The following is an 18,664-nucleotide window of genomic DNA, read 5'->3' as shown; positions in this document are numbered from 1 at the left end:
CGACGTCCGCCCCGAGCAGATAAAAAGAAGGAAAACGAAGAAAATGAGATTAAAAAAAAAAGTGGTCAGCGCGACAGACTGTCAATCCTAAGGGCCCGGGTTCGATTCCCGGCTGGGTCTGAGATTTTCTCCACTCAGAGACTGGGTGTTGTGCTGTCCGAATCATCATCATTTCATCCCCATCGACGCGCAAGTCGCCGAAGTGGCGTCAAATCGAAAGACCTGCACCAGGCGAACGGTCTATCCGACGGGAGGCCCTCGTCACACGACTCATGGTGCAACAACTGAACCCTATAGGTTATGTACAGTGGCTAAATTTTGCTCGACAAATAATAGTTGAATGCTGAAGGTTAGATGGGTAAATCACATAACTAATGAGGAGGTATAGAATAGAATTGGGGAGAAGAAAATTTGTGGCACAATATGACTAGAAGAAGGGATCGGTTGGTAGGACATGTTCTGAGGCATCAAGGGATCACCAATTTAGTACTGGAGGGCAGCGTGGAGGGTAAAAATCGTAGAGGGAGACCAAGAGATGAATACACTAAGCAGATTCAGAAGGATGTAGGCTGCGTTCGGTACTGGGAGATGAAGAAGCTTGCAAAGGATAGAGTAGCATGGAGAGCTGCATCAAACCAGTCTCAGGACTGAAGACCATAACAATAACGACGTGGCCACCGCTGCGCCTGTTCCTTTGGATATGCGTGCATGTCCAAAGGAACTTTGCACTGTAATCAAAATAAAACATGCACTGCAATAATGTACATATTACTTCTGCTTTACTGAAGTAGACATTGTAATTCTGTCAGAGATAGCAAAGGACTTGGAAGAGCAGTTGAACGGAATGGACAGTGTCTTGAAAGGAGGACATAACATGAACAAGAACAAAAGCAAAACGAGGATAATGGAATGTAGTCGAATTAAAGTCGCGCGATGCTGAGGGAATTAGATTAGGAAATGAGACACTTAAAGTAGTAAAGGAGTTTTGCTATTTGGGGAGCAAAATAACTGATGATGGTCGAAGTAGAGAGGATATAAAATGTAGACTGGCAATGGCAAGGAAAGCGTTTCTGAAGAAGAGAAATTTGTTAACATCGAGTATAGATTTAAGCATCAGCAAGTCGTTTCTGAAAATATTTGTGTGAGATGTAGCCATGTACGGAAGTGAAACGTGGACGACAAATAGCTTAGACAAGAAGATAATAAAAGCTTTCGAAATGTGGTGCTACAGAAGAATGCTGAAGATTAGGTGGGTAGATCACATAACTAATGAGGAGGTACTGAATAGAATTGGGGAGAAGAGGAGTCTGTGGCACAACTTGACAAGAAGAAGGGATCGGTTGGTAGGACATGTTCTGAGACATCAAGGGATCACCAGTTTAGTATTAGAGGGCAGCGTGGAGGGTAAAAATCGTAGAGGGGGACCAAGAGATGAATACACTAAGCAGATTCAGAAGGATGTAGGCTGCAGTAGGTACTGGGAGATGAAGAAGCTTGCACAGGATAGAGTGATGAAGCTCATCTTGATTTGAAAGGCATGGTAAACCAGCCGAACTGTCGTTATAGGGCCACTGAAAATCCAAAACTAATGCACGACACTACATAGTCCCAAGGTGACTGTTCGGTGTGCTGTAACCAGTACAGATGTTATTGGTCCATACTTTTTCCAGGATGATAACGGGAACACTATGACTGTAACCTCGGAACGTTATAAACAGACAATCAGAGAATTCTTCCTAGCTGAACTAAGAAAAAAAAGACGTATTCCTATTTGGCGAGTTTGGTTTCAGCAGGACGGGGCCACAGCTCACACAGCAAAAATGCCAGTGGAAGCTATTCGGACTGTTTTTCGTGGTCATTTCTCGGTTTGGTGACATTAGTTGGTCTCTTCGTTCCCTAGACCTGTCCATGTACGACTGCCGTCCGGGGTAGCCGCGTGGTCTTAGGCGCTTTGTCACGGTTTTATACACCGGTTTCCGTCAGGTCACCGAATGTAAGCGCTGTCGGGCGAGGCCGGCACTTGGATGGGTGACCATCCAGCCGCCAAGCGCAGTTGCCATTTTTCGGAGTGCACTCAGCCTCGTGATGCCAATTGAGGAACTACTCGACCGAATAGTAGCGGCTCCGGTCAAGAAAACCATCATAACGACGGGGAGAGCGGTGTGCTGACCACACACCCCTGCTATCCGCATCCTCAGCTGAGGATGACACGGCGGTCGGATGGTCCCGATGGGCCACTTGTCCCCTGAAGACGGAGTGCTTTTGGTCCCATAGGAACTTACCACCACCCTGTGTGTTACCTCAAATTATGTGTATACGAGCATAAATCAAGTACACTTGATGAACTGAAGGAAGCAATTCCTGTGGAACTCGTTCGGATTGGCAGAGCAATGTTGGAGAGAGTGAAAGCCAACTTGCGAGAGTGGCTTGAGAAGTACGTAGCCGAAACGGCCGTCACCTGGGAGATGCTATTTTCACGCAATAATTTTGTACACTGTCAACACCATCTGAGTATTATTCTGTAAATAAATTTTTTTTTGAAGCACAAGTAACGATATATTTTTTTAAAGCGTCCGTCACATTCCAATGACGTTACTTTCATAACTTTCAGGAGTTTAATATTGAATTTTCCGTATACTGCAATTATTTTAATTTTTTTCTGTCATTAATAATATTCACTTTGAATATGTTCTGAAATTTTTGAGAACCATACCAATTTTTTAATTTCAGTAATTCAGTCTTATTTTTCCCAAGAAAAACGTAACCATGATTTTTGGGTACAAAATGTACCGACTGTCGGAACAGTCACTTCCGTAATTTATGTTCACGTCATACCCTCGATATTTCTACCGTATTTTCTTGAAATAACATTCTCGAGGGGGAACTTGTAAAATTTTTTTCTATGTCATTACTCGTTACCGAGGTCCAGAGGCTCAAATTTGCAATACATGCGCAGAAAACTGCAAAATGTGGTTTTTAGCACCGTCGGCCACAATTATCTAAATACATAAACGCAACAAATGGCTGAAATTTTAACTGTACATGTAGGACAGCTGCGGTATGCACCTTGTCCCGATAGGTGTACAAATGGTCGTTAGTCCAGGGGCTATCGAAAACACTTGGCCCCTTATCTGCGTGATTAATAGAACCTGAGATATGACCTCCTAAAAAGTCGGTTGTTTCGTGCGTAGCTGCTGTGTACTGACGTGCCCAGGTTGATCTCTTATAGACAATAGGACAAAAAAAAAAAAAAAACACGGATGGTCTTAAAATTCTTACTCGTCCTCTAAACAGCCGACAAGGTGAACATGAATCCGGTCAGCCAGCAAGGACACGCTAGCTAGGTGATAACTGTGGACTTGTGCCCGAGGTTTCTGCGGCGAGGCTGCGATGGACGATCTCCACAGCCGACCACCGACCACAAGCGTCTGCGTCTCGTGTATCAGGCAGGTCCGGCGCCCTTGTAAGGGATGCAGCAGGATGGGGGAAGGTCGTGTGCCTAGCAGCCACCCAGACCTGCGCCACCGTATAGGAGAGCGAGGCTCTCGTCTAGCTGTCCCGTCCTCTTCGGTCCTAAGCTTAGATTTGATCAATGAAAACTTTATGTTGTTGTTCATTGCATTGTTCTTGGGCAAAATAAGACTGAATTACAAAAATTAAAAAATTGGTATTGTTCTTAAAAATTTCAGCAGATATTCAAAGTGAATGTTATTAATGACAGAAAAAATTAAAATAATTGCAGTATACGGAAAATTCAATATTAAACTCCTAAAAGTTATGAAAGTAACGTCACTGGAATGTGACGGACGCTTTTAAAAAAATATATCGTTACTTCAAAATTTTTTTTATTTACGGAATAATACTCAAATGGTGTTGACAGTTGACAAAATTATTGCGTGAAAATAGCATCTCCCAGGTGACGGCCGTTTCGGCTACGTACTTCTCAAGCCACTCTCGAAAGTTGGCTTCCACTCTCTCCAACATTGCTCTGTCAATCCGAACGAGTTCCAGAGGAATTCATTTCTTCAGTTCTTCAAGTGTACAGTACAGGGTCAAAATTACACACTTCCTCCATCCCAGGCAAACTGATCACATTGGTTGGTTCTTTGGCATGAGGTGTGGTCTACGATGGGCCTCGTTTGGGTTCCGAAACCACCATTTGTTCATGATCAGTTATTTAGAAAACAAGCAAAAACCATGATTTTCGGGTTCGGAAAGTACCGACTGTGGGAACAGGTACTTCTATAATTTCTATTCACGTCACATCCTCGAAATTTCTACCGTATTTTCTTGAAATAATATTCTCGAGGGGAAACTTCCAAAATTTTTTCTGTATCACTACTCGTTGCCGAGATCCAGAGGTTCAAATTTACAATACATGGGCAGAAAACTGCAAAATGTGTTTTTTATCACCGTAGGCCGCAATTATCTAAATAAATAAACACAACAAATGGCTGAAATTTTAGCTGTACATTCTTTAGACATTCATCTAGAAACACCATTTTCGTGTTGTTATCAAGACACACCCGAAAGACCACGATTTTTGGGTACCGAAAGCACCGATTGTGACGACGGTCACTTCTACAATTGCTTATTCATGGCAAGTCGTCGAAATTTTTACCGTATATTATAAGATGATGTTCTTGGGGAGCCTTGGAAATTTTTTCGATATCATTATCCTTTACCGATGTCCGGAGGTTCGAATTTACTGTACTTAATGGACATAAAATCCGGTCTGGGCTGTTAATGTGGTTTTAAATGACGAAGCGACCACATGGCAAGAGTTTTGGGTTCATCGAAACGGTTCTGAGGTTACCACACCATGTTGTCAGTCAGCTATTTTCGCCAATAAATATGAAGCCCCGTCTCTGTGTAATGGGCGCTTCGCACCTGTACAGGGACGTCCAAATTGCTACTGCAGTCACATCAAAGTGGACTAAAAAGTGTCTTAACATACCTGAAAAGAACTTCAAATGACTGCCAAAGGACCGGCCGTTGTGGCCGAGCAGTTCTAGGCACTTCAGTCCGAACCCGCAATGCTGCTACGGTCGCAGGTTCGAATCCTGCCTCGGGCACGGATGTGTGTGATGTCCTTAGGTTAGTTAGGGTTAAGTAGTTTTAAGTCTTGCGGACTGATGACCTCAGATGTTAAGTCCCATAGTGCTCAGAGCCATTTGACTGCCAAAAATTATGTGAAACTGGAAAGACTGCAAATTCAGGTAGAAATCATAATCCGGTCGTTTTTGATGATTGCGATCCATGAGCAAAGCACACACACACAAGAAAAGTATAAAGCTAACTGCTTTGTGTAAACCTTACACACTAATGCGCCAAAACATTATGACCTCTTGCTTAATGGATTGTTTGTCCGTCTTTGGAACTAAATAAGTCACTGATTCTGCGGATCTGGGATCCGGCAGTCTGTTGGTAGGATTGCGGTGGTATGTGGCGTTTGATGTCTATGCACAGGTCACGTACACCCATGCTCATAAATTAAGGGTAATGCTGATACGTGATGAAGCAACGCTCTGGTGGGCGGTTTGTGGGTTCAAATCACTTCGGGGCATGACCATGCGGTGCATTTGACCTGAGGTCGTTGACCCAAATATTAATTTTTTCCGCAGATTCGGATAAGTCAATATTTGTAAAACTCTAATTCCTCTCTCTCAAACTCCACCCTATGCGGAGAGAGGGAGAGTTTTAGTTTTAGCGAATCAAAAAATTTACGAAGTAAATAATTATTTTTTATTTATCCGTAACCATTTTCCACGCAAAAATGAGAACATGAATTTTCTTGAATTACAGCGCCAACCACCGAGAAACAAAACAAATGTTTAAGACAAAATGTACGTAGTTTTTTTATGTACAATCTGATTCTGCAATAAAAAATGGGGGTTCCCATTTGAAATTTTAAAGTTGCCTCGCGCCCCACCCGCAGGTGGCAGGCTAATTTTAGCGCCAGCAGATGTCCCCCTCGAAAATAATCAACTTTGGATTCTACACATTTTTTCGTGTGAAGCTTATTTTACGAGTCATTCTGGTTTCCCAACTTAAAATTTACATCCTACATACCAAAATACTGGAAAATTTTTATGAATTTACTTCAAATTATTGCACAATACTGTAATGGAGATTCAGAAGGATATAGGCTGTATCTTTTCCTAATATATATGTTATAAAAATTTATATGCATCATATAACGACGAAAAGATGTTACGAAGAATCTCGAAAAGTTCTTGACCGGTTTGCTTCAGATTTTTACACGATACTATTATGAACATTCATACAGACCTAAGTTTCTTTTTAAATATCTGTAATATCTAAATATATATACAGGGTGTTACAAAAAGGTACGGCCAAACTTTCAGGAAACATTCCTCACACACAAAGAAAGAAAATATGTTATGTGCACATATGTCCAGAAACGCTTACTTTCCACGTTAGAGCTCATTTAAAGACTTCTCTTCAAATCACATTAATCATGGAATAGAAACACACAGCAACAGAATGTACCAGCGTGACTTCAAACACTTTGTTACAGGAAATGTTCAAAATGTCCTCCGTTAGCGAGGATACGTGCATCCACCATCCGTCACACGGAATCCCTGATGCGCTGATGCAGCCCTGGAGAATGGCGTATTGTAACACAGCCGTCCACAATACGAGCACGAAGAGTCTCTACATTTGGTACCGGGGTTGCGTAGACAAGAGCTTTCAAATGCCCCCATAAATGAAAGTCAAGAGGTTTAGGTCAGGAGAGCGTGGAGGCCACGGAATTGGTCCGCCTCTACCAATCCGTCGGTCACCGAATCTGTTGTTGAGAGGCGTACGAACACTTGGACTGAAATGTGCAGGAGCTCCATCGTGCATGAACCACATGTTGTGGCGTACTTGTAAAGGCACATGTTCTAGCAGCACGGGTAGAGTATCCCGTATGAAATCGTGATAACGTGCTCCATTGAGCGTAGGTGGAAGAACATGGGGCCCAATCGAGACATCACCAACAATGCCTGCCCAAACGTTCACAGAAAATCTGTGTCGATGACGTGATTGCACAATTGCGTGCAGATTCTCGTCAGGCCACACATGTCGATTGTGAAAATTTACAATTTGATCACGTCGGAATGAAGCCTCATCCGTAAAGAGGACATTTGCACTGAAATGAGGATTGACACATTGTCGGATGAACCATTCGCAGAAGTGTACCCGTGGAGGCCAATCAGCTGCTGATAGTGCCTGCACACGCTGTACACGGTACGGAAACAACTGGTTCTCCCGTAGCACTCTCCATACAGTGACGTGGTCAACGTTACCTTGTACAGCAGAAACTTCTCTGATGTTCACATTGGGGTTATCGTCAACTGCACGACGAATTGCCTCGTCCATTGCAGGTATCCTCGTCGTTCTAGGTCTTCCCCAGTCGCGAGTCATAGGCTGGAATGTTCCGCGCTCCCTAAGACGCCGATCAATTGCTTCGAACGTGTTCCTGTCGGAACACCTCCGTTCTGGAAATCTGTCTCGATACAAACGTACCGCGCCACGGCTATTGCCCCGTGCTAATCCGTACATCAAATGGGCATCTGCCAACTCCGCATTTGTAAGCATTGCTCTGACTGCAAAACCACGTTCGTGATGAACACTAACCTGTTGATGCTGCGTACTGATGTGCTGGATGCTAGTACTGTAGAGCAATGAGTCGCATGTCAACACAAGCACCGAAGTCAACATTACCTTCCTTCAATTGGGCCAACTGGCGGTGAATCGAGAAAGCACAGTACATACTGACGAAACTAAAATGAGCTCTAACATGGAAATTAAGCGTTTCCGGGCACATGTCCACATAACATCTTTTCTTTCTTTGAGTGTGAGGAATGTTTCCTGAAAGTTTGGCCGTACCTTGTATACATATAATACACACTACCGGAAAAAGATCGCAACACCAAGCAGGTGATAGGCGACATAAACAAAAGTTGGTAGGCGTGTTTCTGCACCTGAAAGATGAGATCTGTTCAATTTTGGCGCCAGTCGTATAAGAGTGGCCACTATGAGGATGCAAAACAGCTATGATTTAAAAACACGCTGTAACGCTCAGGAATGTTAGTCGTCTTTGAGATTGGACGTGGTGAGTTGATGTTAGTCAAGAATGCCTTTAGGGCGACAAAAACGCCATTGTCATCACTTCACTGAGTTTGAACGAGGCTGTGTAATCGGGCTACGAGAAGTTGGATTCTCCTCCTCCCATATTGCAGAAAGACTTGGTAGGAATGCAATCGCTGTACACGATCGTTGGCCGTGGTGGTCTTGATAACGTTCAAAATGGTTCAAATAGCTCTGAGTACTATGGGACTTAACTTCTGAGGCCATCAAAATGGTTCAAATGGCTCAGAGCACTATGGGACTCAACTGCTGAGGTCATAAGTCCCCTAGAACTTAGAACTACTTAAACCTAACTAACCTAAGGACATCACACACATCCATGCCCGAGGCAGGATTCCAACCTGCGACCGTACCAGCACCGCGGTTCCAGACTGAAGCGCCTAGAACCGCTCGGCCACAGCGGCCGGCCGATAATGTTCGGTCGCTTGCAGACTTCGGACGGTATTGTTCTGGCGCATAGTTCTGCATCTGCAGGAGCAATTTGACCACCAGTTGGCACCGGAGTGACACAACGAACTGTTACAAATCTGTGACCTCGAATGATCATCATAATAAAATAAGAGAAAGATTTAAGTGTTCCTTTTTCCCGCTCACTGTTCGAGTGCGGAACGCCAGGGAAATGGTTTGAAGATGGTTCGATGCAGCCTCTGTCAGGCACTTAATTGTGATATTACGGTTTATTGATAATTCTTACTTACGGGCCGTCTGACAGCAACTGAATAAAACACAATTTTAGTGCCATACGCGTTTCGCCTTTTTTTCTGCAAGGCATCATCAGTGGCCTGGAATATGTACAAATAAAAAAAAAAGGTACAAATGGCTCTGAGCACTTTGGGACTTAACAGCTGTGGTCATCAGTCCCCTAGAACTTAGAACTACTTAAACCTAACTAATCTAAGGACATCACACACATCCATGCCCGAGACAGGATTCGAACCTGCGACCGTAGCAGTCGCGCGGATCCGGACTGAGCGCCTAGAACCGCGAGACCACTGCGGCCGGCTATGTACTCATCTTAGGTATTTAATTTACATATTTGTCACTGTGCCTATAGGTTATAAACAGTTCTGGTGGTTGGTATTTCCTATTAAGTAGTAACGTTTTGAGCTGTACTTACACTTTGCGTGGACAATTTCTTACATATTACGCTCCTGTTGCATATTTGGTGTTGGTCTTCTTCTTATGAACGCCAATTTGCGGTTTTTTCCCCACATTCCACAGCACTATGAACTGAACGCTTGTTTTAATGCAATGTTTTGGTTTCTGTTGCCGACTGTCAAATATTTTTGCCAAAGATCGAAGGTTATTGCCAAACGTATGAGTGTAACTATTGAAGTATCTGTGGTCTGTTCGTGTATGTATTTGTGTGTGCGTTTGTGTATGTACACTCCTGGAAATTGAAATAAGAACACTGTGAATTCATTGTCCCTGGAAGGGGACACATTCCTGGGGTCAGATACATCACATGATCACACTGACAGAACCACAGGCACATAGACACAGGCAACAGAGCATGCACAATGTCGGCACTAGTACAGTGTATATCCACCTTTCGCAGCAATGCAGGCTGCTATTCTCCCATGGAGACGATCGTAGAGATGCTGGATGTAGTCCTGTGGAACGGCTTGCCATGCCATTTCCACCTGGCGCCTCAGTTGGACCAGCGTTCGTGCTGGACGTGCAGACCGCGTGAGACGACGCTGCATCCAGTCCCACACATGCTCAATGGGGATCAGGAGATTTTGCTGGCCAGGGTAGTTAACTTGCACCTTCTAGAGCACGTTGGGTGGCACGGGATACATGCGGACGTGCATTGTCCTGTTGGAACAGCAAGTTCCCTTGCCGGTCTAGGAATGGTAGAACGATGGGTTCGATGACGGTTTGGATGTACCGTGCACTATTCAGTGTCCCCTCGACGATCACCAGTGGTGTACGGCCAGTGTAGGAGATCGCTCCCCACACCACGATGCCGGGTGTTGGCCCTGTGTGCCTCGGTCGTATGCAGTCCTGATTGTGGCGCTCACCTGCACGGCGCCAAACACGCATACGACCATCATTGGCACCAAGGCAGAAGCGACTCTCATCGCTGAAGACGACACGTCTCCATTCGTCCCTCCATTCACGCCTGTCGCGACACCACTGGAGGCGGGCTGCACGATGTTGGGGCGTGAGCGGAAGACGGCCTAACGGTGTGCGGGACCGTAGCCCAGCTTCATGGAGACGGTTGCGAATGGTCCTCGCCGATACCCCAGGAGCAACAGTGTCCCTAATTTGCTGGGAAGTGGCGGTGCGGTGCCCTACGGCACTGCGTAGGATCCTACGGTCTTGGCGTGCATCCGTGCGTCGCTGCGGTCCGGTCCCAGGTCGACGGGCACGTGCACCTTCCGCCGACCACTGGCGACAACATCGATGTACTGTGGAGACCTCACGCCCCACGTGTTGAGCAATTCGGCGGTACGTCCACCCGGCCTCCCGCATGCCCACTATACGCCCTCGCTCAAAGTCCGTCAACTGCACATACGGTTCACGTCCACGCTGTCGCGGCATGCTACCAGTGTTAAAGACTGCGATGGAGCTCCGTATGCCACGGCAAACTGGCTGACACTGACGGCGGCGGTGCACAAATGCTGCGCAGCTAGCGCCATTCGACGGCCAACACCGCGGTTCCTGGTGTGTCCGCTGTGCCGTGCGTGTGATCATTGCTTGTACAGCCCTCTCGCAGTGTCCGGAGCAAGTATGGTGGGTCTGACACATCGGTGTCAATGTGTTCTTTTTTCCATTTCCAGGAGTGTATGTATGTGTGTGTGACTTTTGGTGTGATATTCATTTTTGTGTGCTGTGTGTGTGTGTGTGTGTGTGAGTTTGTGTTTTGGTGTGATATAATTTTTTTTTGCGCTGTGTGTGTGTGTGTATTTTGGTGTGGTATAAATATTTTTTTTTGTTGGCTGTGTGTGTGTGTGTGTGTGTTTTTTGGTGTGATATTAATTTTTTTGTGTTGTGTGTGTGTGTGTGTGTTTTGGTGTGATATAATTCTGAATTGCAGAGTAATCGTGTAGAATACACGCACTGCTGTCCAAAAAATTCCGAGAGCGATTTTATTCCTTGCGAATGATGACGTCACGCAGTTAACTTCTGTGGCTACCTGAACGACAGCTGAAAACAAAAGATGTGCATTTGTGCAGTGAGTTGTAGGCAGACAACGTTTAAGCAGTCAACGTGCGGCCCTGGTGCGTCAACATTGCCGTATCGCAAATGGCAGTGGAGCAACATGCCTAAATCAAGAGTTGAGACATTCCCTGGAGAGGAAAGTGTGTGCAATGTTTGTCCCGTACACCTTGACATTTGATCAAAAACAACTGCGCGTGGACGACTGCCGCAACTTGATTGAAATGATAAAAGGGGCAAAATTCCTTCTTGGAAAAAATCAGCACGGATTGCAGGAGGTGATGTTGTCAATAGGAGCCTACCATAAAACGGCAAAGTGCACAATGTGTGTCACGTTGTTCGCCAAGACGGGAGAAGGGACGAGTGTAATGCTCGAGTTGAACAACATGCCACAGTAGAAACTTCCTGGCAGATTAAAACTGCGTGCTCGACCGAGACTCGAACTCGGGACCTTTGCCTTTCGCGGACAAGTGCTCTACCAACTGAGCTACCCAAGCACGACTCACGCCCCGTTCTCACAGCTTTACTTCTGCCAGTATCTCGTCTCCTGCCTTACAAACTTTACAGAAGCTCTCCTGCGAACGTGAAAGGCAAAGGTCCCGAGTTCGAGTCTCGGTCGGGCACACAGTTTTAATCTGCCAGGAAGTTTCATATCAGCGCACACTCCGCTGCAGAGTGAAAATCTCATTCTGGATGCCACAGTAGGGTTATCAACGTTCTGTGCAGTGTACGCAAATGGAGGGAGGCTATGTACGAGGGTTGGAACTTCAATAGTGGCAATTATTTATTGACAGCTCGTACAAAATAGATACGTGTTTCAAGTTTTACTGACCTTTAAAGTAGTTACCAGCATTGTTTATAACGCGTTGCTGGCGATGTGGAAGACGTAAGATGCTCTAAGTGTCATGACTTCTGTCTCTAAGCTGGTCGTAGGTTGTGTTCCAAAAATGACCACCATAGAGACAGAAGTGATGGCACTTTCTGCAGGACCTGACCTTTATTGCATTCGACGCCACATTGGGCGACTTGCGTGTCGGAGATGGAGATGAAATGATGATGAGGACAACACAACATTCAGTCCCTGATCGGAGAAAATCTCCTGCCCCAGCCAGGAATCGAACCCGGGCCCGTTGGCGTGGCATTCCATCGCGCTGACCACTCACCTAACGGGGGCGGACTTTTTTCTTCAAAATATCACACTTCAAGATCAACACATTTTTGCAGTTGATGAAACCAGTCCTTAGAGCAATGATGCCACTATTCATGACGCATTTCACAAACCAGGTTTCTATAATGTTCCACTGCTTCATCTGGTGATGAAAAAGTGATCCCACCTATTTATTCATTAATTTCAGAAAAAAAGAAAATATGTGCTAGGTCAGGGCTGTATGGTGGAGGGTTCATGGTGTTGATCTCTAGAGCATCCAAACATTCAGTTATTTTTGCAGTATGCGATGATGCGTTGTCGTGATGGAAAATAATTTTTTTACGAACTTTTTCAACAACTTGCGGTAAATGCCTATCTCTGTACTAATCGGCTGTAATGGTCTGTCTGTCTTCTAACGCTATAGTAACAACCTAGCCTGTTTTAGAAAAAAAAACTAGCAACCGTGTTCTTGCCAGCTCTGCGTATTTGTCGGACTTTTGCAGTCCTAGGTTCTGTCGAAAAATTCATTGAACCAATTGACTTTTCTTTTCAGGACCGTAACAATTAATCCAAGAATGATCACCAAATCAAATCTGAATTGCTGCCTTCGTATTTTTTCCAGTTTTCTCCACCAGTCAACGTGTCATTGTTTCTGAATGAGAGTTGCTTTATATGGAATCCATCGACAACAAATTTTGCTCATTTCCGTTATTGCCTTAGTTTTGACTCGTGCCAATTTCCAATGTAACCCCAATAAATTCATAAAATTTTCATCGATGCCTTTCAGGCATTGCTCAAACAGAGGCAAAATTTTCATCAATAACAGCAGTCATTGGACATTATTCACGAAATTCATCACAAAGAAAAAAACGATCTAATTCGCTGTACCAATTATAAATCGTTGTTTTAGTCGGAATTCTTCGTCAAATGCATTTCTAAGCCTATCTTTGCACTGTTTATGCGTTATATGACGATTTAAAATCTCGAAAAAATCACAGCCAGGAAGTGTTCTCTCGTCAAATTCATTTCTTGGCGCATAAAAAATCTTTAAATTATGGCAATTAACGAACTATTGGAGCAAATCAAAGAAACTACATGCCAATCAGCTTGCAAAACATAAGAAACTAGTCGTCAAATACAAATAAATTTCACCTGTTTCTTATTATAATGGCATTCTTAAGAATCACACAACAGTAGCATCATTCACTCCATCCTTCATTGTACATACCCAATGCCCTTGTTAACTTGATCTGGTTTAGTTCACATACACTTGACCAGCATTTAAGTATGGGCCAGGGAAGTATTTTTCATGCAATAGCTTTTATAGCAAATTACAGTATGCTAGTATCTCACCAATGAATCATAGCCTGCTATTTTCTTGACCTACAATGGAGACTATGTAGTCATTCCACTTTATATATCTGTACACTGTAGGTCAAAAAATTTTGCATGCCACAATTGACTCTAGATGTAACTCACTAATCCAGCAGTCAAATACAAATAAATTTCACCTGTTTCTTATTATAATGGCATTCTTAAGAATCACACAACAGTAGCATCATTCACTCCATCCTTCATTGTACATACCCAATGCCCTTGTTAACTTGATCTGGTTTAGTTCACATACACTTGACCAGCATTTAAGTATGGGCCAGGGAAGTATTTTTCATGCAATAGCTTTTATAGCAAATTACAGTATGCTAGTATCTCACCAATGAATCATAGCCTGCTATTTTCTTGACCTACAATGGAGACTATGTAGTCATTCCACTTTATATATCTGTACACTGTAGGTCAAAAAATTTTGCATGCCACAATTGACTCTAGATGTAACTCACTAATCCAGCAGTCAAAAGGTACGACATTTTATGATTCAGTAAGAGCGTAATTTTATACTTCTTTGCTTGTCTTCAGTCAGACGAGAATTTTTTAAGATTTCACTTGATACTATTAAATATTCTATCAGTTGTGAAATATTCACGGTAGTAATATCATTTGCAAGAGCTAGTTTATTCCCAAAGTTACAAAAATATGTAGATGTACGTTATGGTGGATATGAGTGTCGTATCTCGGCCACGGTACAAAAGCAACCACATTTTAGCGCTAGAAGCTTAAAACAGTGATGACAAACAATTCTGTTTATCAAATTTATTGTTTTATCAAACTCAATATTGCAAAATGGATCATTTTATCATTATCCTATGTGATAGTACCTCTTTATTCTCATATAAGCATCTTTGGATTTGGAGGTATTTAGTAAATCTGACTGATGTTACTAAATATTCTATCAGACATGACGTATTCACGGTAGTTTGAGTTGTGTGTTTCACCCCTGCTGTAACGTAAATTGCGAGTGCTTGACTTCAGTCACACACAGTTACTGCTGTACCCACTGTTGCATGACTTTGTGATGCTGATTTTACTATTAGATGTTATAGTTTATGTTTATCCTCATACAACAGATTTTTGTACTAGTTTGTCTAAGTAGAATTTCGAAATACCTTCTGTAATATGTTTATTATAGCAATATTAATTAAATCAAAGATAAAATAAAAAGTAATATTACAATTGTTCTTCTAAAATCTGTGACTGCCATTGGCGGTAAATATTTTCAAAGAAGAATTATAAGATTATCAAACATTTCTTTCAACATGCCTGTATGTCACTCCCCTCATTCTACGTTTTACCTCCAGAAGTTTTTTTAAAACTAATCACACACTTTCTGTATCCATATACTTTTGATCAGTCACTTAACATTCGACCAGAACGAAACATAACTGCATAAAATGTAACACTATAGTTGTGGCAATGAAAATATGGTACATCTTTTCATTCAGTTGCCTAAAAATAAGCTAAGAGGAAACAATGAAGAAAAACATATCATCAGTGTGAGATGTAGTTCAATTTATTCACTAAAACAAAGCCCTATAGAATATACACATTTCTTCAAGTTTATAAATTGAATAGACAAATAAATTACAGCTCATTTTAAAATCTGGCACTGTTCTAATTTTTGGTGCAGATTTTCGCATAAATTCAAAGAACTGAAAAGATAATGCACTAGTTCAATATTTCTGGAAAATGTTTGATTTGAACAGAAATATACTTGAGGTAGTCCCTATCAGTGAAGTAATTGCTGCAATATTGTAGCACACTTTACAGAAACGATAAGGAATAGCGCTGACTGAGTAAAAGCTGGATAGTCAAACAAAAGTTTGGAAAATTATTGAGAGAGAGAGAGAGAGAGAGAAAGAGACTAAAATCATATAGTTTCTGGAAAACAAATGAATTTTTTTAAATAACTTTGTCAATTTTACCTGTATAAGGTAGATGTCAGAGGAGAAAAAAAAGAGAGCTTTCAAATCTACCAGAAAAATTTTAAGTGTCATTTTGACTTTACAGAAACTAAGTAGATTATTAAGGCAATCTCGTTAATCGTTAATGTTTGTCTTATATGTGTCTGCTGCATTCCTCAAGTGGTACATAAGAGAAACTAGAAAAATTAGTAGGTCTCGAATAACTTTCTAACTGGAAATGAAGCTGGCATACTATACGGGAGAAAAAGATTAGTGTTTTTCATTTTCTATATTTATTTTTGTTGTCATTGTCTTACCTTGTGGCGAGGAAGGGCATCTTCACGATGTCTGTTGTTGACATTTTCTTCTTCTGCTTGTTGTTTTTCGCCAATTTTCTCGGTATAACATTAACCAGAGATAACACCAGTTTGCCCTCCAGTGGGTGCCCCCAGAGAAGCAAATGTTAACCGCACTGTTACCGAAACTAAAGCAAAAGACCGAAAAATAAAAATCTGTCCTGGGACAATGCGCTTGAGATGACGCCCAGCAAGCAACTCCCACGAGAAATTCTTTGGCCCCTCTGTCACCAGAGGTTTCCTCTCTGATTGGTCCACACGTGGAGGGGATGGGAAGCAGAGATAATGATGTGTCCTGTGACTGCGATATTAGGCCAAGGAACTTAATAGTTTGCACCTGTATATCTGCAGCGACGAACTGGTAATCTCTTTGAGCCCTGTTAAATAGCTAATGCCTGTGGCGAAGTAACCGAGCAGCTACAAAATAATGACTGCAACTTTAACGTTAAGAGGAGGCCGAAATTTGGAAAGGCAATTACAAAACCGTTTCGATCGTTATTCACTTTTACTGCCACCAGATTGTCATTCGTATGTCAGTTTCCTCTGTTTGAATAACGTTATTCAATCAAGACAGAAGAAATTTACCTACGTAAAATTGTTTGCGTCAAATATACGCCCTGGCGAATAAATGTAGGTAGCGTTAACAAAGCCGCGGAGATTATTACTCTATTTAATGCATATTACTGAATTTATGGAAATATGTCAGCGTATGCTAAAAATACGTCTCTGATCACTGGATTCACGTGAGCGTGTAGAGGAAAGCGCACGAAGAAGCAATGTTTGTTTGTTTGAAACAGCTACTTCTGTAATTCAGTGCCCTCACTATAAAAGTTTTTCCTCTTTCCATGCGGTAAGTTCCTCCTTGCGACGACAAGGAATAAATTGTGATTACCCACTACGCTATTTTTCTCTTCAGAGATCGACTTTATGAGCGGTGATAATTAGTTAAAAAAAAAAAAAAAAAAAAAAAAACTCGTACTCTGCCGGCAGTGCTGTTGCACAAGAATCTTTAAAACAAAAAGATAAAAAAGAAGATTGCGTCTGCACACGCAATTTTCGTATTTCAGTGAGGGCAAGCGAAAATTTTCTTGAAGTCGTTGGAAAAGATATATCTGTGGCAGTATGTTTACACACTGTTTTTCTTTGCCGGTCCACTCTGAGGAAATGAACAAAAATGTCTTACTTTGAATGTATTAAAACGGATATCTGAAAAAAAATTATCGTCTAAATTTTTAAATAAAAAATGAGGAGGGATATTAATGTAGTTGATCCTGCGGGAGATAAAACGCAGTGATTTTAAATAAGATATGTTCTGAATTTCCAGCACTTTTATTTTGCGATAGGAGCTGCGAAGGCAAAAATTTAGAACGACCTCTGTCACACACGGCTTCGCGCATACGAATTTTGCCCTCGGGGAGACAGCGACGTGATTATTCGCGAACTGCAATAGACGCTCACGCAAACTGTCACTTGTCTACAACCGCGGACGGAAGACAACTGACGGCGTGCCGGTCGGCGTGAGTGCTTTGTCTGCCCCCACCACGGCCGCCCGGTCCCCTCGCACTGGCTACGGAGCACATACACAGACGGAGGGCCCCATTCAACTGACCTTCAGGGTCAACGTCGGTTAATTGCCTGAAGTAGAGGAAGCCGTGTGTGGCACCTCGGCGATGGCTTTTTAGATCTAGTAAGTTCCACAAGGCCACGGCGAGAACAATTGCACTTCGCTATCTTCGTGGATTCCCCCCCCCCCCCCCCCACCGAATATTAACCCTCGCAAGATCGAGGAGGACGGGGGATACCTTATGCCCACCTTTTGGAAACGTAGTAATCTGGTGATGTGCTTTATTATTTTCAAATTCTGAAAAAAAAATGGTTTGTTCTACCAGTCTCCATTACTGTTTGGAATTTTTCGGTAAAATGTAGCTCAAAAACTTTGGTCGTAGTAGTGAGTGTGACTTTTTGCAACAAATGTCATTTTCATGTTACCATGATCAACATCCTTCTTACACATCTATATATCTTTAAAAAGTATGTTGTGAGTAAAAATCAATTACAGTGAATGAAATTTGTATTTTGTAAAATTTATTTATGGTGGTCATCGAGTACACACTACGGAAAATGTGTTACTACTGTTAAGATTATACTAAAAGATATTTTCAGGTTTAGGACCCTTCTTATACGTAGGTCACTATTTAAAAAAGATTCTGTTAACAAAAATTCATAATAATTAGTAAAATTTGTTTTCTGTAATTTTTTATGATCGCCACGTACTCACCTCCCCCCTTGGTAGTACTCGTTATAGGAAATGGGTTCTTATTGCTAGTGTTAAATGGCACTTAAGGAGGAACTCTTTTTCTTTAACAACTTACTAAACACATATTGTCAAATGGCATATTATTGTTATACACAACCTCATTCACTCACACACACACACACACACACACACACAAAACCGCGTGCGCGCACAAACATACACACATACACACACACACACACACACACACACACACACACATGCGCGCACACAGAACTATGAGCGC

General features: G+C 42.6%; 2 protein-coding genes across 4 annotated transcripts in view; one reads left to right on the top strand and one right to left on the bottom strand.

The window, feature by feature from the left end:
- LOC126213087 (serine/threonine-protein kinase OSR1) overlaps positions 1 to 16,693 on the bottom strand; it is a 587,751-nt gene extending 571,058 nt beyond the window's left edge. The window contains exon 1 of one of the 2 annotated variants that reach the window (XM_049940682.1): positions 16,083 to 16,693. In XM_049940682.1, the coding sequence (XP_049796639.1) occupies positions 16,083 to 16,126 (44 nt within the window). In that variant the 5' untranslated portion in view covers positions 16,127 to 16,693. The remainder of the gene's footprint in view (positions 1 to 16,082) is intronic. The other variant, XM_049940685.1, reaches the window with a different exon arrangement.
- The window catches only part of LOC126213090 (uncharacterized), a 255,653-nt gene that overhangs the window by 197,584 nt on the left and 39,405 nt on the right, over positions 1 to 18,664 (top strand). The gene's annotated exons all lie outside the window — the stretch shown is intronic.

This window comes from Schistocerca nitens, chromosome 11, assembly GCF_023898315.1.
Source record: "Schistocerca nitens isolate TAMUIC-IGC-003100 chromosome 11, iqSchNite1.1, whole genome shotgun sequence".
In the NCBI taxonomy this organism is placed as follows: Eukaryota; Metazoa; Arthropoda; class Insecta; order Orthoptera; family Acrididae; genus Schistocerca; species Schistocerca nitens.
Note: the sequence above shows the minus strand (reverse complement) of the source record. Positions and strands in the feature narration are given on the sequence as shown.